Below are 20180 nucleotides of genomic sequence, written 5' to 3'. Positions count from 1 at the left end.
TGCCTTAGCAATGTAATCCTTGATAAGATTCCACTGAGGTTTTTTTCTTAGCAATCCTCCAGGCAAGTGGCACAGAGGCCTGGCCTTTTGGAGCAGAAGGCAGCTGTGATTCAAGCTGAAGGGGGCAGAAAGAAGAAAGCAAATTTTCTCTGGTCTACTAGAATCCCCCTTCATTGGAACCATCGAGGCTTCTAGGAAAACCGTGGTTTGGAGTTTCTCTCAAGGCTTTCAGTCTACATCTGAGTATTTCAGGAAGAATTGGGAGACAGAGCAATGGAGCTCTGAAACATTGATCTCTGTCTAGCTAAAAATATGGGGTTGAATGCCAAAGCTCCGTATAAATGGCAGTTGTAGAGCTAGAAACAAAGTTTGGAACATGTTGTTATTTGCGTTAGCCCACAAAACAGAAAGAGGCATCCAGAAAGAATAAAGAGAATGGTGAAAGAAGAGAAAATTAATGCTCCCAAAATATTTGGGTTTTTTTTACTGGGAAGCTAACTTTTGAGTGGGCCTGGCCCATGATCAGGAACCTTGATAATGCTGATATGATCAGAATGATCAGGCAGGGGTCTGATACAGCTAGGTATTCACAGCAGACATAGCTATTAAGATTTGTTCATTTTTTTTCTTTTTTCTAAAAAAACTAACCATTTTAAGCCTAAAACGAATAGGATGAGATGTTATTCCCCAAGTAGGTCTCTTGACTGAGGATTTATTCCAAGTGACCTTTTTACTTTCTGGCTATTCCTTTCCAGAAGCATTTTTGAATCTAAGCTGCCTATTAAAGGCCTCATATTTATTACATCTTCTTCAGAAAGGGACTACAGGTAGTCCTTGACTTATGACCACATTGAGCCCAAAATTTCTGTTGTTAAGTGAGACGTTAAGTGAGTTTTGCTCCATTTTACGATCTTTCTTGCCACAGTTGTTAAGTGAATCACTGCAGTTAAGTTGGTAACACAGTTGTGAAGTGAATCTGGCTTCCTCATTGATTTTGTTGTCAGAAGTTTGCAAAAGGTGATCACATGACTCTGGGACACGGCAACCGTCATAAATTTGAGTCATTTGCTAAGCATCTGACTTGATCACATCATGTGGATACTGCAAAAGTCGCAACTGTGAAAAACGGTCATAACTCCCATTTTTCAGTGCTGTTGTAACTTAGAATGGTCACTAAATGAACTATTGTAAGTCGAGGAGTACCTGTACTGTACATCAACTGCCATGTAGATATGAAAGCAGAAAAAATACTGGAAAGAATGTATTAAGATAAAAATTTAAATCTAAAGCAAGAGACTGAAAAGCAAGAATTAGAAAATGGTAGTCAAGTAAAAAATGTGCCTATTATTTTGATGTTGTGGCTTATAGATTTCTCTGGTTCTTTGAAATACCCTTTCCTTATTTGATCCATTTATACTCTGTTGCTAGTTTGGTTCAACTTACATCTTTGCTGATTTGCATTGGGCTCCATTATATAGTAGCATTTTGATTTATCATAGGTATGGTATAGATCATGGGTATCACACTCGCTGTGATGACCCGGGGCACGGCAGAGAGGCAACATAGTCAGCTGGCAGTTCAAATTGCCCCTTATTTGCTCCAGATGTTTCCCAAATGCTGTCATGTTTCTGGCAACTCTCAGAACAAGTAATGGCGCACACATACACACCTTCAGCAGCCTCTGGCTGCAAGTAGTTTCAAAAGTTTTTAGATTCGAACAGCAATTTACTCAAGGCCAAGTAGATAACAAAGAAATCTAATGAGTCCGTGGAAATACAAGCTTGCTTGAATAGTTTCAGAAGAGAAACCAAAATTCAGTCTGAGGTTTGGAGCACTAAATCAAGTTTGTCAGCCAGTCCAATGGTCAGAGTTTCAGGTTTTACAAGTAGAGATCACAACACAGAACAAGAGATCAGAGAGTTGTTTTCAAACCTCCAATAATTCAGCATTTGTTCCTGACAAATGCCCCTCCACACAACGTCTCCTTAAGTCTCAGTCCCCAGGTGTTAAGGTGACCAACCATCCTCCTTTAGGGAGGACAGTCCTCCTTTTGTAAGTTCTGTCCTCCCTCAAAAAGTGTCCTCTTTCATGTCCTCCTTTTCGATATTTGAAGACTAATCTGCAGGGCTTTTTTTTCCCCTCATAGAACAGCATTCCGGCACCTTTTTTTGATGGTTTTTTTTTTCAACTTTTGCATGAGCTGTGCTACTCCCCCTATTGGCTTTCGAAAGCCAATAGGAATTGCTGCTGAGCGCGCCAAAACACTCGGCTGGCAAACTTTGCACATACAAGTTGTCTGTATTATTGTTGCAATGAATAAAATATTTCTTTTATTTACGATATTTTTTTCTTCAATTTATTTGTGTCCTCCTTTTCCTTGTAAAAAAGTTGGTCATCTTACAGGTGTGCCTTGTGGAGAGGGGCGGGGTTGTTCCCTCCTTCTCTCCACTCTCTGTGCTCTAGGATCAGGAGGGGATGGCCCTTACTCATTGCCTGAGTTGTGTCTCTCATGTTCATCCTGCCCCTGTTCTTCCCTGCCTTCAAGCTGTCCCAATCCTGAAAGGCCCTGGCCTGCCTCGGCCTGCTCCTCCCCATATTCCTCCAAAGCCAACGCCTCCCCCTCCATAGGCTCCAGTTCCAGTTCATTTTCCTCAGTAGATTCAGGCTCTGACCAGGGCATGACACTCGCTGTGTCACGTGATGTGTTGCAACATATCATAACTTTTTTTGCATTGCTGGAGCTGGAGTGGGCGTGGCCTCCACATGATGCAACTGGCCCGCAGGCCGCCAGTTTAACACCCCTGGCATAGATGTTTATTGTTTCTTTGAACCTCCTAACATGATACAGTATTGACTCTTACCTGAAAATAAACATTATAAATTTCACTCGCTTATAAGTTACCCACTTGACTCTGTAGTAGAAAATTAATATATTTGATTTTTATAAATTGTTGGATATGTCTGCCTATATGTTTGGTTCAGAAGCAAATGAAATGATGCAGTCTTAAAAGACTATATATGGCTGATAACCAACAAGTGAACTGTCATAGCGTCTTTTCCTTTTTTATATAAGTTTTTATTAATTTTTTTAATACAATTCAACAGTGCTTATTCAACAAATGTGCTGTCTGAGTTCATCATTCACTAATATATCCTTACATACTAATCCCTAGTTCATTTCTCCAACCATTGGTAAAATAAGTCTTTTCTTTTTTATGTGTGCTCAATGTAAGACTGTTGTGGTATTCATAATATATGTTTTGTGTCTTTCAGTTTAATGATAGAGTGATTCCAACAGATAAGCATTTGGAAGTTATGATAAATAAGTATGGCATAGAAGCAAGCCCATTTGCTCCACAAATGTTTGGACATGCTGGCAAAGAACACATGGAGAAATATGGTATGTTAAAATAGGAAGATATCTTGTATACTGTAACATTGTTAATGATGTGCCACATCACTGTGAAGATCTTTGTGCCCAAAAATCTGATTTCTATAGGGGCACAGTTTTACAGCAGAATACAGTCAACTGGAGTTCTGTTAATTGTTTTGATTCTTACTCATTTCGATTGAGCCTCTGAGATCATCAGGTCGCAATAAGCACAGTGTTTTTGCTTAAATTGAGTTAAACCAACTTATGAAGTCAGCTTTTTTAAATATACATTTTATATGCTTTTGATTATTTTAGGGACAAAGCTTGAACACTTTGCAAAAATTGCCTGGAAGAATCATAAGCATTCAGTGAACAATCCGTAAGTACAATGTTTTAGGTAACGTGTTAGAATCCAGTCTAAAAAAAAAAGTATTGTGTTTTGTTGGGGAAAAAAAGCAAAGAAGTATTTAAAATGGGGAGGGGGATATTATAAAGGTGGCTAAAAATTTCCATGCTCAAAAAAAGAGATAAAATTATGAAGGATTAGGATATAAATACCGGACACAGATAAGCTCTAAATAAACAGCTTCTGAGCAGAGCCAATATTTCTCTGAATATGAATACACATCAGAAGGGAACTATACTTTTCTTGTACTTCCTTGGGAACAACAAAAAGTTTAGTCTGCTGCTATTAGGAGTATTATGGTAGGTAGTCCTTGGACTGACCTGAGCAAAGCTGCTTTATGCAACTACATTGTTCAAATGAGACTTCAAAAAAGTTTCTAAACTTGTGGAAAGAGCTGGCAGAAGCACCAGCAGGAGATATTCATTACAAAATTGTATGATAATTTGACCTATTGTGGGAAGATACTTTTAAGATTTTGAAGAGTAAAAGCAACAATTCAGTGGCTCTGTTTTTGAATTGTTCTGATTCCATTTGTTCTTCCTGTTTTCTGTAGTTACTCCCAGTTTCAAAAGGAATACAGTTTAGATGAAGTGTTACAATCTCGCAAGATTTTTGACTTCTTGACAGTCTTACAGTGTTGGTAAGAATTCAGCACTACAGTGCTTTTATGACCCCATTTCTCCTTTTATCAAAAAGCTTACAGTATTCTCTTCTTGATTTTTTTCTCTTGGCTATTTACTTTTGTTTCTTTGGAGTCTTTCCTTTTTGCTAGACATTTTTTTTAATTGGACATTGAATTAGGAACTTTGCACATATCATATTATTAACCACTAATCCATGAGTCTTACACAAATGTGTTAACTTCAAAAGTTACAGAAGTGGTTACATGATAGTGATAATACTGTAGTACTTGAAATTTCAGATTTCCTACACAGTAATATATAAAATAACACATTTGCACATTTCTGCTACATAATTGCTTTACAATACAACTAAGCCAGGCATGTCAAACTTGTGACGTCATGTGACGTTGCATGACGTATCTGGACTTTTTTCCCATTGCCGGCAATGGGGTGAGCGTGGTTTTGCTATGACGCATCTGGCCCGTGGGCCAGCAGTTTGACATGCCTGTACTAAGCAGTTTTAAGCCCTGTAATTTCAGTGGTATAAATTTGATTACTGGTCAAATTCTCATCTGCCACTGTACACTTTTTAAAAATATTTTAGGGGAAAACACTTGCATGGCTAGAGTATTTTTCAACTAGCTAGTGTGGTGGGATGCCTTAGTCAGAAATGGAAATCCTGGCCTGAAACCAGCTTGTGATTCTTTCTCTTACCACTGCCCCCATCCAATCAGGACCTCAGAAATTCACAACTTGAAAATTGGTAAAGCTGTTGGTAAAATAGGTAAAGCAGAGTAAAATCCAGAGGTGTGGCCCCTATATTTGCTGTCCCTTTCTTACACATATAAATTGTTCAGTGAGTGGAATAGTCCATAACCAATCCTTATTGTATGTTTTAAGTCCAACATCAGATGGTGCAGCAGCTGTAGTCCTTGCTAGTGAAGAATTTGTGAAGAAGAATGGATTGGAGCTGAAATCTGTCGAAATTTTGGCCCAAGAGATGCGAACTGACTTTTCAAGCTCATTTGATGAAAATAGCTGCATTAAAATGGCAAGCCTGACCTTTTACTGTATATAGTTGCATGTGTCATAAATATACCTATGAAATACTGAAAATAATTTAAGGATTAGACACAAACTGAAATGATAAAATAGCCCCTGCTTGCTATAATATAAATAATATATCTTAAAAGGAAAAAGAAGTGGGGAAGAAAGCAAGCAAGCAAGTGTGGGAGCTGGGACTCTTGTCTTTGGCAACAGCTCCCCAGGAGAAGAATAAGAGATTTCTAAACAAAAAGAGTATATTATGGGGAAGAAGGGGGTGCAATGGCTCAGTGTTTAAAGATGCTGAGTTTGTCAGCTAGAAAGCTGACATCCCTAGTTCAAGACTAGAGGGCCATACAATGGGATGAGCTTCTGTTACTTGCCCCAGCTCCTGCCCACCTAGCAGTTCTAAAGCATGCAAATGTGAGTAGATAAATAGGTGCCACTTCGGTGGGAAGGTAATAGCATTCTGTGCGCCTTGGTGTATAGTCATGCTGGCACATGACCATGGAAAATGCCTTTTGACAAACGCTGGCTCCCTCTGCTAAGAAACGTAGATGAGCAGTGCCCCCTACAATCAGATTCAACTGGACAGGAAAACCTTTATCCTTTGGGATAGGAGATCCATGGAGAAAGCAGGAAGCTTTCAGTTTAATCCTATGCTCTAAATCTAATTAAAGATACAGAATTGCTGAAAGAGCACCGCTTGTTGGATATGAATGGGTCATAGAGTGAGAATGAACAGATGTAAAATGACTCATTACTTTTGAAGAGTCTAATTCTGTAATTTCATAACTCTGTGAATATATTTAATACAATGCTCAGTAGCTACTTTTTTCAATCATGCCTAAAATTAACCTTTTCCCTAGCATATAACAATGTAGCTTAATTCAGAATAAAAGTACTGTACCTAATTTTCTGGATGTATATTTTTAATTTTCTTTTGTTGCTTTCAGTGCATTTATTTATGTATATGTTGCCTTTTTATGTACGTTATTTGGAACATATGTATAAAATGATGGGAAACATATACTGTCCGTTTATTATTCATAAACTTCAAGCACATTTTATATAGCATATTTAAACTCTGATAATTTCATTTTTTTCCTCAAAAATAGTGCTTCTTGACTGGGGCAGTGTCTAAATATTGTCAATCCCTGCATACGCAGTCAATTCATATTTGTCCATTTGGTTATATAATAATCCCAATGGTTAATTAGTGGAGTTTGTGTATGTGTGTGTGTGCGTGTGCATACATGCATTTCAATTTTAAAAAAGCCATTCTTCAGGACAGTTAAACGGAGTTCAGAAAACAGAAACATTCAATGAACTGCATTCTGGTTGTATTTTGTGCTCTTAGATTGGTTATGATATGACAAAGGAGGCTGCAAAAAGTTGTTTTTCGAAAACTGGCCTAACACCAGAAGATGTGGACGTGATTGAACTTCATGACTGTTTCTCTTCTAATGAATTAATTACATATGAAGCTCTGGGACTCTGTCCTGAAGGTATTCCTTAAATATTAGAACTACTAAACAACTTGGCCATAGCCAGCACACAATTAAATGCACTTTTCCCTTTGTTTAACAATCTTCAAAACTGATCTCTGGAGGCAAGTTGATTGCTAGAAACTTCTCCCTTTCTGATGCCTTCCCACCATCACACAGATAAAAATAGCACAGTGGACTGCTCCTCTTTGCTAGCAATACCTTTGAAGACAGTACTAGCCTTTAAGATTTTGAAGGTATAGGTTTAATTAACTGGAGACTGTTAATCACCCTCTTCCAAGTTCAGTAGTCCTTGTTTAACAGTCACAGTTGGGACCAATAACTCAGTCGGTAAGCAAAGTGATCACTCAATGAAACCACAACTATCCTTATGATCTTATTTCACTTTTCTTTTGCTTTATGGGAAGATTGTAAATGCAAGGATTGGTAATAAAGTTACTTTTTCATCATTGTTGTAATGACAAATGATCACTGTATGAGGTAGTCGGTAAATGTAAGGATATGGGAATGGTTGTTCTGTCTGAAATTAGGCTGAAGTCAGATAGTGAGCATTGGGTAAAGGCCACGAAAAAGATTTGAAAATAGTGCCTGTCCTTCTGTGTAACAAGAATATTTTTACACATATTATACATCTGTCAAAGAGAGGTCTTAAACAAGCTATATAACTTACCCACACCAACTTTGTAAATATATTTTATTGATTTTTTTAACATAAAAATATATTATAACATTCTTATTTAAATTTGTTTTTCCCACAGTCTTCAAAACATTCTTATTAGTTAAGATTTTCTCAAAATTGATTACATTTAAATCTTTAAGTCTATTTTCTTCATACAAGCCATTCCAACTCTTTTACATTTCTCATATCTTAAAAATGGTATTTAAATGTTCCACTTTTTCTATTGTATTTTGTATAGATGGTTCTTTAGTTGTGGTCAAAGTTTGGGCTGCCTTTTTGTTCTTTTCTGTAGCCTCTTAATTCTTCATTGGCTGTGATGAGAGTTTGAATAATTGTTTTCAACATTAAAAGGATTTGTTGATCTTTATCCATAAGGAAATTCTGTTCCTGATCTTCTTCTATATTGGTATTTTAGACTAGAGGCTTTACAATTAAGAAATCCAAAAGAAAGAAATGGGGTTTTTTTTTCTGAATAAGAAGCACAGTAGAGCTTTTCACAGCTGTTGTTTCAAAATTTTCAAGGTTACATATGTCTTATCTGTTTTCTGGGCTGTCAGCCAAGCCCCAGGAAATTAGTTAATAAGTAGAACAGAGAAAATCTATGTTCTTACCCAGATCCAAACATATTGTTTACAATCAGCTTAAAATAGTGCTTTTGGGCTTCGGTTGCTTGTAGTTTGGGCTAGACTCTGAAGTTAGGCTAGCCTTTCTCCTGTTGGTTTCTGGAAGGTTTTCCTCGGACCTATTGGGTCGACCGCCGTCTGTCAGTGGTCCACGTGACTTCCTTCTTTGTTGTCTCTTTGTGGCATCTTCTGGCCCATTTAGGATCCCCTAACAGGCAGAAAATCAGCTGTAAGGTGCGGAGCCCCGCGATCCCTCAGCTGCTATGCAAAACTGGAAGCCTTATCCACACCAACTTTAAATGGGAAATGTAGCAATATGATTTATTGCTTTATAGGGTAATGGTTAAGGTGCTGGCCTGGAAATCAGGAGACTGTGAATTCTAGTCTCACCTTAGGCATAAAAGCCATCTAGGTGACTCTGGGGTAGTCACTCTCTCTCAGCCTAATTCACCTCACAGGGTTATTTTTGCAGGGAAAATAGGAAGAGATGGTATTAGACATGTTCTCTGCCTTGAGTTATTTATAAGGTAATAAAGGTGCAATAAAAATATAATAAATGTAACTAGAGCAGAAAGAATTTATTTCTATGAACTTAAGGATATAGCAATCATTGCCTAGATACTGTTGTGCTGTCCCTGTTAAATTAATTACCATTCTGTGTTATTAATGTCAAGTTAATGTCAGAGACTTCAGGAGTTGTATTTAGAAGTGGAAGATATCATATGCACTATTTTTTTTTTCTTTCAAGGAGGAGCCGGTGAGCTGATTGACAAAGGAGACACAACATACGGTGGAAAATGGGTTATAAATCCCAGCGGTGGTTTGATTTCAAAAGGACACCCACTGGGTGCTACAGGTAATTCATTGTGTATAAGGCTTTTAAGTATGTTTATGGAAAAAATATGTGCAATTTTATTTAAAGAGAAGGCTAAACTAGGCCTTCTTATCTGTTGCAATCAGCCATCAATAATTAGCCACACAGACCTACTGCTTTGACGAGAAGGTATAGTAGGTAATATTCAGTTATCCTATGCTGATTTATCTTGCAGGAAATCCTACCAAATGCCCTATTAAGGTGAAATGTCCATAAACCCTTAAACACAAAGAAGTCTTTTCTAGCCACTTCAAGAGATAATTTCTGGCCAGCTGAAATATTTGGCAAGGAAATTGTAGGCCTGGTAGCATTCCATAGGGTTTGCTAAGCAGCTCTTGGAATTGTCCCAAGTTATCTTCATGACTTACTCTTTTCTGAAATTTGAAAATTGAAGCACTTGTCTTCACTTTGATTTCAGCGTATGCATGGATAGGTAAATATAATCCCTAAACTGAGAGGTGTTGGTTAAAATTTTTGTTAGAAATATTATGGTAAAGATTATGATAACATTTCTAAGACTAAATTGTCTCCTGAATGAAGCTTGTGTCCTCCTTGTGTGGCATATTATTTTCTTGGCAACAATATAAAAGTGTTCCAGAATGTTTTTTAACTTCTCAGTGTAATCCATAATCCATGTATGCCATCCAAGTTTAGCCAGTACCTATTCCACTTATCTTGTCAAACTCAATTGGTTGAGTTTGGCTAGATCTATTCATTTTCTCTCCAAGTAAGCCTTTCCTTTGTGTGTTTTTATATTTGTGCAACTGGTTATGAACTTGAACTTAGCTATTGATTGTTGGAGATTTGTACCCAGGACAAATTATATTTTTACTTGTATTCAAATATTGTTGCTCACTTGATGATGTGCCCCTTTGGGCTTTTTTTCCTCTTTAAAAATTGCAGAAATTCATTTGTTTAAAGTCATTCATGAACTGCCTAGAACTGTTATCCATATCAGTAAAATAGAACAACTTGTTTAATTTATTGTTCTTGGCTATTGTGTTCTTCAGCATATTTATCATGTTCTTTAGCTAAAAGACAACTTTAATCTGGCTGTTGAGAGCTCAAATATTAAGGACTGCATCAATACAGAAAATGCTGCCCTAATGCCAAAAGTTAATTTTTAGTCTATCACTCCCTGTGCATGCATCCTGACATTCTGTTTGATTAGAGCAGTGCTTCTCAAATAGTGGGGCGTGCCCCCCAGGGGGGGCGCGAGGCTCCATAAAGGGGGGCTCGTTTGACCTCGGCAAATACTGTCATATTGGATTTCTAGATCGGATCATCCGACTCACTCGCAAGCGGCAGCCCGACGCGGAGGACAACATGACCGCCAACACACGTGACACATGCAAAGGACCCGATTGGATAGACATGATGCTCTATCCTGATTGGCCAAACCCGCCTGTGTGACTTTTAGACCCGGAAATCGGTCCTCTGTACAGAAAAAAATTTTTTACAGTCGCGCGGGGGGCGCGAAATGTTTTCTTCTTCCTAGGGGGGCATGACAGAAAATAATTGAGAAGCACTGGATTAGAGGAACATAATTGCTCTTTGAACAGGCTGATAAATCTTTTTATTTGAGCTTATAGAGTGATTGCTCTTTACCTATTTGCTAGCAACATTCCAGAGAGGGCCCCTAAGAAGAAGAAAGAGGGAAACTACCTTTGAAGTTTGCTTTATAACGTAACCTAACTTCTAATTGCATAGCTGGGATCTGCGTTGCTGTACTACTGGAAAAAAACGTTGGTCAAATCTTACATGACTTAGAGCAGTGTTTCTCAACTGGGGGAATTCTGGGAGTTGAAGTCCACATATCTTAACATTGCCAAGGTTGAGAAACACTCACTTAATGTACAGGAAGGCAGATTCTGATTGAATGTTACAAAAAAAAAAAAAAAATCTGTAGGAGAACAAATTCTTTGGGAAGTGTAGAGTTCTTCACACTGGATATCGTCTTGCAGAAGCTGGAGAGCTTCATCCAGAATGCTTTAAGTTGGCCAGAGAAGTTAGTTTTGATGCCTTGAATGAACCTTTCCAATTTTGTGAGCTTATCAGGAAAAGATATTTTTTTTTCTCAATTTAATAAAGCACTTTTAAAGACAAACATAAGAGGGATTACTTAGAGCCATACCTAATTGGTTTTTATGTACTTTACCTTTAATGACTAACTGTGGAAATTAGATTGCATGGTAAAAAAAAAACAACACCCCTCTTTAGCTCACTTCATGGCATGCAAGCAGGTCATAACATGTATGCATTCAGATTAAACTAATGCTTGCTTGCTTGCTTATTTGCAGGCAATTCATTTAATAATAGTTCAAAGTTATGATGGGCTCAGAAAAAGTGACTTATGCCCAGTTCAAGTTAGGATTATTGCACCACCCCACAGTCATATGATTGCAATTAGGGAACTTAGCAACTGGCTCACATTTATGAGGGTTGTAGCATCTTGGCAATCACATGATCACAACTTGTGACCTTACCAGCTGGCTTCCAACAAACAAAGTCAATTGGAAAAGCCAGATTTGCTTAATGACTGTATGCTTCACTTAATAACAATGTGATTTGCTTAACAACTGTGATAAAAATTGTCGTAAAATTGGATCTGCTCACAACTATCACTTACGTGACGAAAATTCTAGTCCCAGTTATGTTTGAAAGTCAAGGATCACCTATACTGCTTTACGTTCTGCACAAACTATATATGTCGCCTGTTGTGAAGTAGGCTCACATTATTTTTTATCAAAAGAACAATATAATAGAACTGGAGAATCCATCACCTTGATAAACTGTAACTCTATTTTTTACAGTTCCTACACCTGGATTTTTATTTTATTTTTTATGTTATTTGTCTACATCTCATCACAAGGCGACTCTTCATATCCCCTTTATAGCAAAAAGCAATGTTCACAGTGGTGGTTGTGATGCAATTTTTTTTTTATCAGAAGGCTTCATCTTGGATTTCAAACACGCCTCGTTTCGTTTCTTTCAAGTGGGGTATGAATGAGATCTTGTAATACGGCTTGATCTACAGGCTCTATGTTTGATGCATTAGGTCTGGCTCAATGTGCTGAACTTTGCTGGCAGCTAAGAGGAGAAGCCGGAAAGAGGCAGGTTCCCGGAGCAAAGCTTGCTTTGCAGCATAATTTGGGCCTCGGTGGTGCAGCTGTAGTATCTCTCTACAGAATGGGGTTTCCAGAAGCCGCAGGGTGAGTGCTGAGTCCTCCTTGATGCATTCATTCCCTTCCCTGTGCAATATTCGTCGCTGCTGCTGTAGGAATTGCAGCGACTTCGTTTCTGCTTTGAATCTTAATGTGCCTATTGTAAATAACCAGATTAAGCTGCTCGTTGTAAATCAGATTAATGTGCCTGCTGTAAGTAACGTATTTTACCATTATTTCCCACTCTTAATTCTTGCATAATTAAAGTGGGCAGTTGGAAATCATTCTGTTTACTACAGGAAGATTATTGGGTCATGGGTGAAAGTACGTGCTCAGAATCGTTTCATTGAAAGAGGACTCAGTTTTGTCTGCTGCTAGAAGCTTTGCTTGTTTTGTTCATGGATCAAAGAGTCCTCTCTTAATTATGTTTTCCAAACATAGTTCCATATTTTTTTCTTTTAAAAAGCTTTTAAAAACTGTAAAGTTAAAAGAATGCATAGAACAAGTTTTCAGTTGCCTAGAAAAGATTTTGTCAGCATAATACTGTAATCTGAGTTAAGATTCTTTATGTATTACAGCCTGTGGATTTTTCTTTTAGGCAACTGTTAAGAGTATCCAAATTATTTTGTAAGTTTGTGATAAAGAGCAAGGAAATTTAGATTGCAGAAGACTTATTTAAACAGTAATTATTTCATGGGCCCTTTGTTTATTTACACATCTATGTTCTGCATTTTCTCACCTTGTATTTTATATGTGAAATAAAACTGTCTATAATATGCTTTAATAGTTTTTCTAAGGTAGGCAGCACATTCCTTTGTATAAATAATCGATGGTTTGTCAGGTTTATCTCCTGTATTCCCAACTCTACAATACTTTTTCCATATAATAAAACTAGACTGAGAGAGATAGTGATTGACCAAAATCACCCAGAGTCTTTTTATAAATGAGCATAGGCTTGAACAAGGATCTCTGCGGTTATAGTCCAACATTTAGTCCAACTATTAGATCAAGTACCAGTTCAGTGCACAAAACCAGTCCTGTAAAGATTTTTCCAGTTAATAAATAGCTTTAGTGTAAGATAAAACAAATGTGAGTAACGATAACATTCTATACAAAGAGTGGAACATGCCCGGGTAGCTTTTAGATTCAGAAAAACTACTTAGGTTCCCAATATGAAAACCCTAATGGGAAAAGTTGGCAATTTTAAACCAGCTGGATTTCTTATGATAAGATGGCTACAAAAGAATTTTGTCTAAGTTTTGCTCAGTCCCGTTTTAGACTAAACAAAATCAGGCTAGGGTTTTTGTGTTTTTATATCCCACTTCCATCTTTCTCAGGATTATTATCTTTTATAGAAAATAATTACTTTAGAAGTTTATTGAACTAATAATATCTGAAATTTATAATATTCTTTCTCAAAGTAAATTCATTTTTCTTCACATTGCCGTATTAAGTAATTGTCTTGTTCAACTGGAAAATGAAGCATTTCAGCTTTTAGATCATCTTCCACCAAGGGCTTAAGATAGATTGCATCATTTAGATCTTTACCCTATTTTATCTTTACAGTAATATGTGGAAAAGGTTAGTCAGATTTTGCTCATGGCAATTTTGGGAGGGAAAGTTAGGTTCAAACAGAAATTATTCCTAGCACTTTTCAAAGAATGTTTACATTTTACTTACATTGTGAATTTGCTTTTTCCTGGACATATATGTGTAGCAAAATTATATTGCTAAAATCTTATACAATCAGCAATGATTTGGAATATTAGGATTAGGTATTGAGTAATTAGAGAAAAGGTAAACTTGTTTCATCATTTTTATTTTACACTTTCATAGCTATTGTTCACAGTTGGTTGCCAAGAGATGTTTTGGCTATAGCAATGATTAATATAAAGTTTAGCATTTTTCTCATGTTAAAAATTGTTTCTATCCACATTCACTTCTTAATTTTGATTAGATTTTTTTTCCTCTCAGAATAGCATGTATTTCTTTTTAAAAGAGAAGACTGCACAAATATCTCTCCCTCCCTTCTAGGGGTTGTTTAATTTTGGCATAGTGCATTTGAGGAATTCTATTTTGTAAACTGTCATTATGGCTTAATATGTGTGACAAATGCAAGTACTATCATTAGATTGTATAGAAAATTGCTTGTTGAAATCTGCTTATTTCACTGATACTAAGTTATTTTTTCCCATTTCAGGAATTGGGAAATCCAAGCTATTCCCACTAGAGCAATGGTTGATGGATTTAAATCATCACTTGTATTCAAAGAAATTGAAAAGAAACTTGAAGAGGTTTGTACAGTAAATATGCTTATAAAATACATTGCCAAAGACAAAGTTGCATACCAGCACAGAAATATTTTAAGTACACAAATAATTATTTTCTTTGAATATAACTGGTCTGCCAAAATTATGTCTTTTTAATTATCAGATTAATTTTCCTTGTAATGAGTCCTTTTCTCCTTACAAAATAAAGAAAAAAAAATAGGTCAGAGCCAAGAGACAGTACAGTGTAATTATTTTATTTAATAATGATTATAATGAATTTCTGAAATACAAATTGAACTATATAAAAAAATTTAAAAATTGGTTGTTGATACTGGAACTATGTGCCTTGTGTTATTAATATTACTTTCTGTGTTGAAGTTTCATGAGTAACCTCGCAACTAGTAAAACCTGATCATGTTTTGGTGATAATATCAATCATATACTAGGAACTGTGCCACTTCATATTGGAGATTGGAAGTAATATGACTGAATAATCTCTCATATTGTGAGGATGGGAAAATACATTGCATGTAGCAAAATGTTCAGAGTAAATCTATATTTCTCTGTTTGCCTTGCCTGCCTGCAGTTGCTTCAGCTCTTTTTTAGGCAGGGAATGAAATTTAGGGCAGAGCAAGATTCAACTTGGCAAAAACCATGTTATAGATTGTGGAGATAACTATTTGGTAACTCAGATAATTATGTTCATATGCTTGGCATTGTAACCTGAAACAATTCACTCAAAATGAAGCTACTTCAAGTTTCATGGCTGTTACTTCCTTGACAGTGGTTAGGGTTCAGGAACTACACTCCCTAAAGAACACTTTTCAGGAAAGAGTGGTTACACAGCATTAAGGAAAGAGTTGCAATTCAAAAGCTTGTAGTCTTTCATACAAACTGCAAGAGCCCTAGAGTTGATGTTATTGCACTCTACTCCTCAACATGCCAATTTAAGTGTCTCCAACTTTTTATTCCAGAAAGGATGACGTCACCATCTCCCTTGGAAATCAATTCCATTCTGAGACTATTATTTCAGTTGGCAAGGTTTTTCCTCAACATTCAAGTGGAATATGTTTGCCTAAAACTAAAATCATTAGTCTATGTACTCCACTCTGTGATAACTGAGAAGGGGAAATGAACTTCTGTGTGCCCATTCTTCTCAATTCTTCACTAAAATAATTCTCACATATCCTCCTTCAGCTGTCTATTATTAAGGCTAAATACACCTCTCAACATGTCCTTATTGAACTTAATTTCAAGTCTTCTGATCTTTTTCATTTAATTCTTATTAAATCATGATAGGAAGAACTGAACACAATTCTCAGTGTGGCATCTGATCTCTATAGATTGCAGTGTGATTATTCTAGTGTTTGCCTTTTGGCAGCCACAAAACTATTGAATGATACTCAGTGTGGCATCTGATCTCTATAGATTGCAATGTGATTATTCTAGTGTTTGCCTTTTGGCAGCCACAAAACTATTGAATGATACTCAGCTTGCAATTATAATTCTATTTTTTCACATGTATCATTCATATATTCTTCATCCTTTGCTCATGTATTTGATTTAATTTGTTTCTATTAAAAAAACTACTAAAATTCATTTTGTTATTTTTATCCAACTTCTCTAAACTGTCAGGGTTATTTTTAATTTTGTTACCATTTTCTTAACTATTCATTATCCTGTCCAATTTAGTGTTGTCAGCAAATTTATGCTTTTTTTATAAAAGTTTTATTAATTTTTTAAAATTACAGTCTTTAATGCTTAGTAAACAACATGTTGTCTGGTTTCAAATATTTAACATTAACTGTTTCAATATAAATCTGTTCAATGCTACATAGTCCAGTAGTTTTTCCCCGATCCTCCTTTCTTCTCCATATTTTTTCCATTTTCCTTTCATTACACAATTACAATTTTTGGTACCGTTAATGTATACAAAGTTATATATAAGCATCTTCATCATATTTTACTAATATAATAATATCAATTCATAAGTCAATAATGTCAATTCATTAATCAATATTCTGTTTTTTGTACTCTTGTTAAAGTTTGATTTCCCATCAGTATTTGAAATATCCTTATCAATTATGATTTTCTCAATATTAATTACATTTATATAGCTAAAAGTTTTATTCAAATCAATCCTCTTATCTTCATATTTCCCATATCCAAAAAAACCCGCTATCTTAGTTCTAAATCATATCTTTCATAGATAGGATATGATATTTTATGAGCAGAGGGTCTGGAAAGTACATGTTCATTATGAACTTCCTATTATGAAGTCAGTTATTATTAAAATTCTGATTTTTGTCTTCTTCAGGTAGTAATTGTGGCCATTATGTTTTTCAATTTCTTGTCTTTTGTTCAGTGTGGTTTTGGAAGCATAGCATGTTCCTTCTGTGAGAGCCCGTAAAAACTTTTTCTGCATTTCAGCTGTACTCAGTTTCCCCCCCCCCAATCACACATTTATTGGGTTGACTTCCTCTTCCTTAGAGAGTTTCTTCCTCTGACAGTTTCTATTGTAGCAAATCCTTTAATCCAAGAAATTTTCATCCTCCTAAGTGTCTCCACATGCTCCTTCAAGTCTCTAACTCAAAGTAGTGATATCATATTTGCTAATATTATTTGGACTGTTAAGAAGGTGAGCCGTGTGTCTCCACTGGCTTTGAAAAAGGGTGCCATCAAAACTGATAGAAAACCATGAGCAGTGTCACAGAATAACTCAGTGATTACACTGTGCTTGCAGACTGGGGTTGTAGACCTCATAAATGAACTGTATAACAGCACATCTTCTACAGAGATGAAAGGCCATATATAATGATGTTTGGAATCAGATTAATGAATAATATCTACATGTTGAAAATATGTCACACACGCCCAGATTAAGATCATCTTTTAATGATTGTACATTTACATTATGCTTACAGGAAGGAGAACAGTATGTCAAGAAAATTGGTGGCATTTTTGCCTTTAAAATAAAAGATGGTCCTGAGGGTAAAGAAGCTACTTGGGTAGTTGATGTGAAAAATGGTAAAGGCTGTGTGGATATTAACACTGGTGAGTGTCATTTTTTTTTAAAAAAAAAGTTCTTAGGTTGTTGGACTAAAAGGGTAACAAATTACATGCTATGGGTGTGGATGAAATATAGGAATGGACATAATTATAGAATGTAGCATTAGATTTGCAAGTAAATGAATGTATTGTGATGCAGTTTTTAATAAACATGAAAAGTAATATAAGCTACGCATTCTTGATGTGTTGCTTTTTTGCAAGTTGCCAGTTTTAAAACCCTTGTAACTGAAGTGTAGGGCAGAAGAAAATGTTTTAAATATTTTAATTATATTCCTTTATTCCCTTCACGTCTGGATACAGCATTGTTGGCTTTTCTGCCTATTAGTTGGCTGTGTTATGAAAAGTGCTATTGATTATAATGCTGCCAGTATTCATGCAAAGACCAAGTAGGGAACCAGTATTTTTAAATGTAGACCACCAAACGTTTGTGTGGTCACCTATCCCTACTAAAAATTTCTATTGGTTTATAATTTTGTAGATGATAGAAAGAGAAAATGATCAATACACAAGGAGTTATCATATGAACTGTAGCACATTATGTTTGAATTTAATCATATTTTAATCAAATTTTGATTTTTTTTCCCCTGGCCCTACTTACTTTTTTGAGTACATCTGCTGCTGTAACACTGAAAGTGCCTGAAAAGTTTTATTCCTCAATGTAGAATCTCTCTTGCTGTGGTTGGGCACCAGAATGTTGTATGATCACTGTTTTATATATATCATCAAGTCATTCTTGACTCCTAGCAACGGCGTGGATTTTTTCCATGACAATCTGCTCCTAAGCTGATCTTTCAGGTCTTCTAATACAATATCTAAATCACTATTTTTTTTTATCCAATGTTATTCTATAAAGTGAATAATGTGATCTGGATAATACATCTGTCAATGGTTTTTATTTTGTTTTTTTTTACTACAGGTAGTCTTCTACTTACGAGCACAATTAAGTCCAAAATTTTTGTTGCTAAGCAAAACAGTTGTTAGGTTTTGCCCATTTTGCAGCCTTTTTTTGCCACAGTTGTTAAGTGAGCCACTGCAGTTGTTAAGTTAGTAAATGGTTGTTAAATGAACCTGGCTTCCCCATTGACTTTGCTTGTCAGAAGGTCGCAAAAGGTTTTCCCATACCCCAGGTTACTGCAGCTATCAAAAATATGAACCTGCTGCTAAGCATCCGAATTTTGATCACGTAATCATGGGGATGCTGCAGCGGTGGTAAGTATGAAAAACGGCCATAAGTCACTTTTTTCAGTGCCATTGTAACTTTGAATGGTCACTGAATAAATGGTTGTAAGTTGAGGACCACTTCTGACAACTTTTCTGCATAACGTTATCAGCTATAGTTTTGACTTGTCTGCCATCAATATTTGTGAACTTTTGATACCCTACTTTTACTCGTCACTCATAATTGGAAAGTGGAATATCCTCAAGTACAGAGATCATGTTTTAGAAATTAGTGTCCTACTCAATATTTCAACTATTTGTTTTCTGGCCATTATAGATAAGAAAGCCGACTGTACAATTGTAATGAGTGATGAAGATTTACTGTCACTGATGACTGGCAAGATGAATCCTCAGACAGTAAGTAAAAATAAAAATAAATCATACTATCTTCAATATCTGTTTTACTTTATCACAGAGGAGTAATGAAAACAGCTTGCCCTGTGGCAAAAGCAAGCAAGGATAGTATCAATAGTAATAGGCGCCTTGGGTGCAATCCCAAAACAACTGGAGCACCACTTGAACACCATTGGCATTGACAAATTTGCCATTAGTCAATTGCAAAAGGCGGCCTTACTAGGAACTGCTTCCATCCTGCGACAATATCTGTAATACCATCAAACATCCACATCTGCCTATCCTAGGTCCTTGGGAAGGACTCGAGAGGTAGACAAAATGCCAAATCCAGTCTGAATATCTGGCTGACTGTGTGATGATCAATAATGATATGATAATCATGATGATGATGTTGGAAGTGACCTTGGAGGTCATCTAGTCCAACTCCCTGCTCAGGCAGGAAACCCTATACCATTTCAGACAAATGGCTGTCCAGTCTCTTCTTTAAAATTTCCAGTGTTGGAGCATTCACAGTTTCTGGAGGCAGGTTGTTCCACTGATTAATTGTTCTGTCCGTCAGAAAATTTCTCCTTAGTTCTAGGTTGCATCTCTCCTTGATTAGTTTCCATCCGTTGCTTCTTGTCCTGCCTTCAGGTGCTTTGGAGAACAGCTTGACTCCCTCTTCTTTGTGTCAGCCCCTGAGATATTGGAACACTGCTATCATGTCCCCCCTCGTCCTTCTCTTCATTAAACTAGACATACCCAATTCCAGCAATTGGTATTACAATTGCAAAGTTAACTATAAAAGAAAAGAATTTAAAAACATAGGTGTAGAAAAGAAACAAAGAGAACAAACATGTTTACTTCACCATTTCTTCCCTCAGTAAATACATTTTTCAAAGTAATTTCAAGTTGGCAACAAATTAAAAGTAGATTGAATTTCATTATTCTGAACAATTTTTTAACCCCCCCTGCTGTTAATTATGATTTTAGGTT

At 36.2% G+C, this 20180-nt stretch overlaps 1 protein-coding gene across 2 annotated transcripts in view; it reads left to right on the top strand.

Moving 5' to 3' along the window:
- SCP2 (sterol carrier protein 2) overlaps window positions 1-20180 on the top strand; it is a 29115-nt gene that overhangs the window by 7561 nt on the left and 1374 nt on the right. For both annotated transcript variants that reach the window (XM_039319754.1, XM_039319755.1), the window contains 10 exons: window positions 3274-3400; window positions 3689-3752; window positions 4333-4419; window positions 5303-5453; window positions 6807-6954; window positions 9005-9112; window positions 12189-12342; window positions 14495-14588; window positions 17489-17618; window positions 19129-19208. In XM_039319754.1, the coding sequence (XP_039175688.1) occupies window positions 3274-3400; window positions 3689-3752; window positions 4333-4419; window positions 5303-5453; window positions 6807-6954; window positions 9005-9112; window positions 12189-12342; window positions 14495-14588; window positions 17489-17618; window positions 19129-19208 (1143 nt within the window). The remainder of the gene's footprint in view (window positions 1-3273; window positions 3401-3688; window positions 3753-4332; window positions 4420-5302; window positions 5454-6806; window positions 6955-9004; window positions 9113-12188; window positions 12343-14494; window positions 14589-17488; window positions 17619-19128; window positions 19209-20180) is intronic.

This window comes from Crotalus tigris, unplaced genomic scaffold (assembly GCF_016545835.1).
Source record: "Crotalus tigris isolate CLP2741 ecotype Arizona unplaced genomic scaffold, ASM1654583v1 scf7180000023617.9722795, whole genome shotgun sequence".
In the NCBI taxonomy this organism is placed as follows: Eukaryota; Metazoa; Chordata; class Lepidosauria; order Squamata; family Viperidae; genus Crotalus; species Crotalus tigris.
Note: the sequence above shows the minus strand (reverse complement) of the source record. Positions and strands in the feature narration are given on the sequence as shown.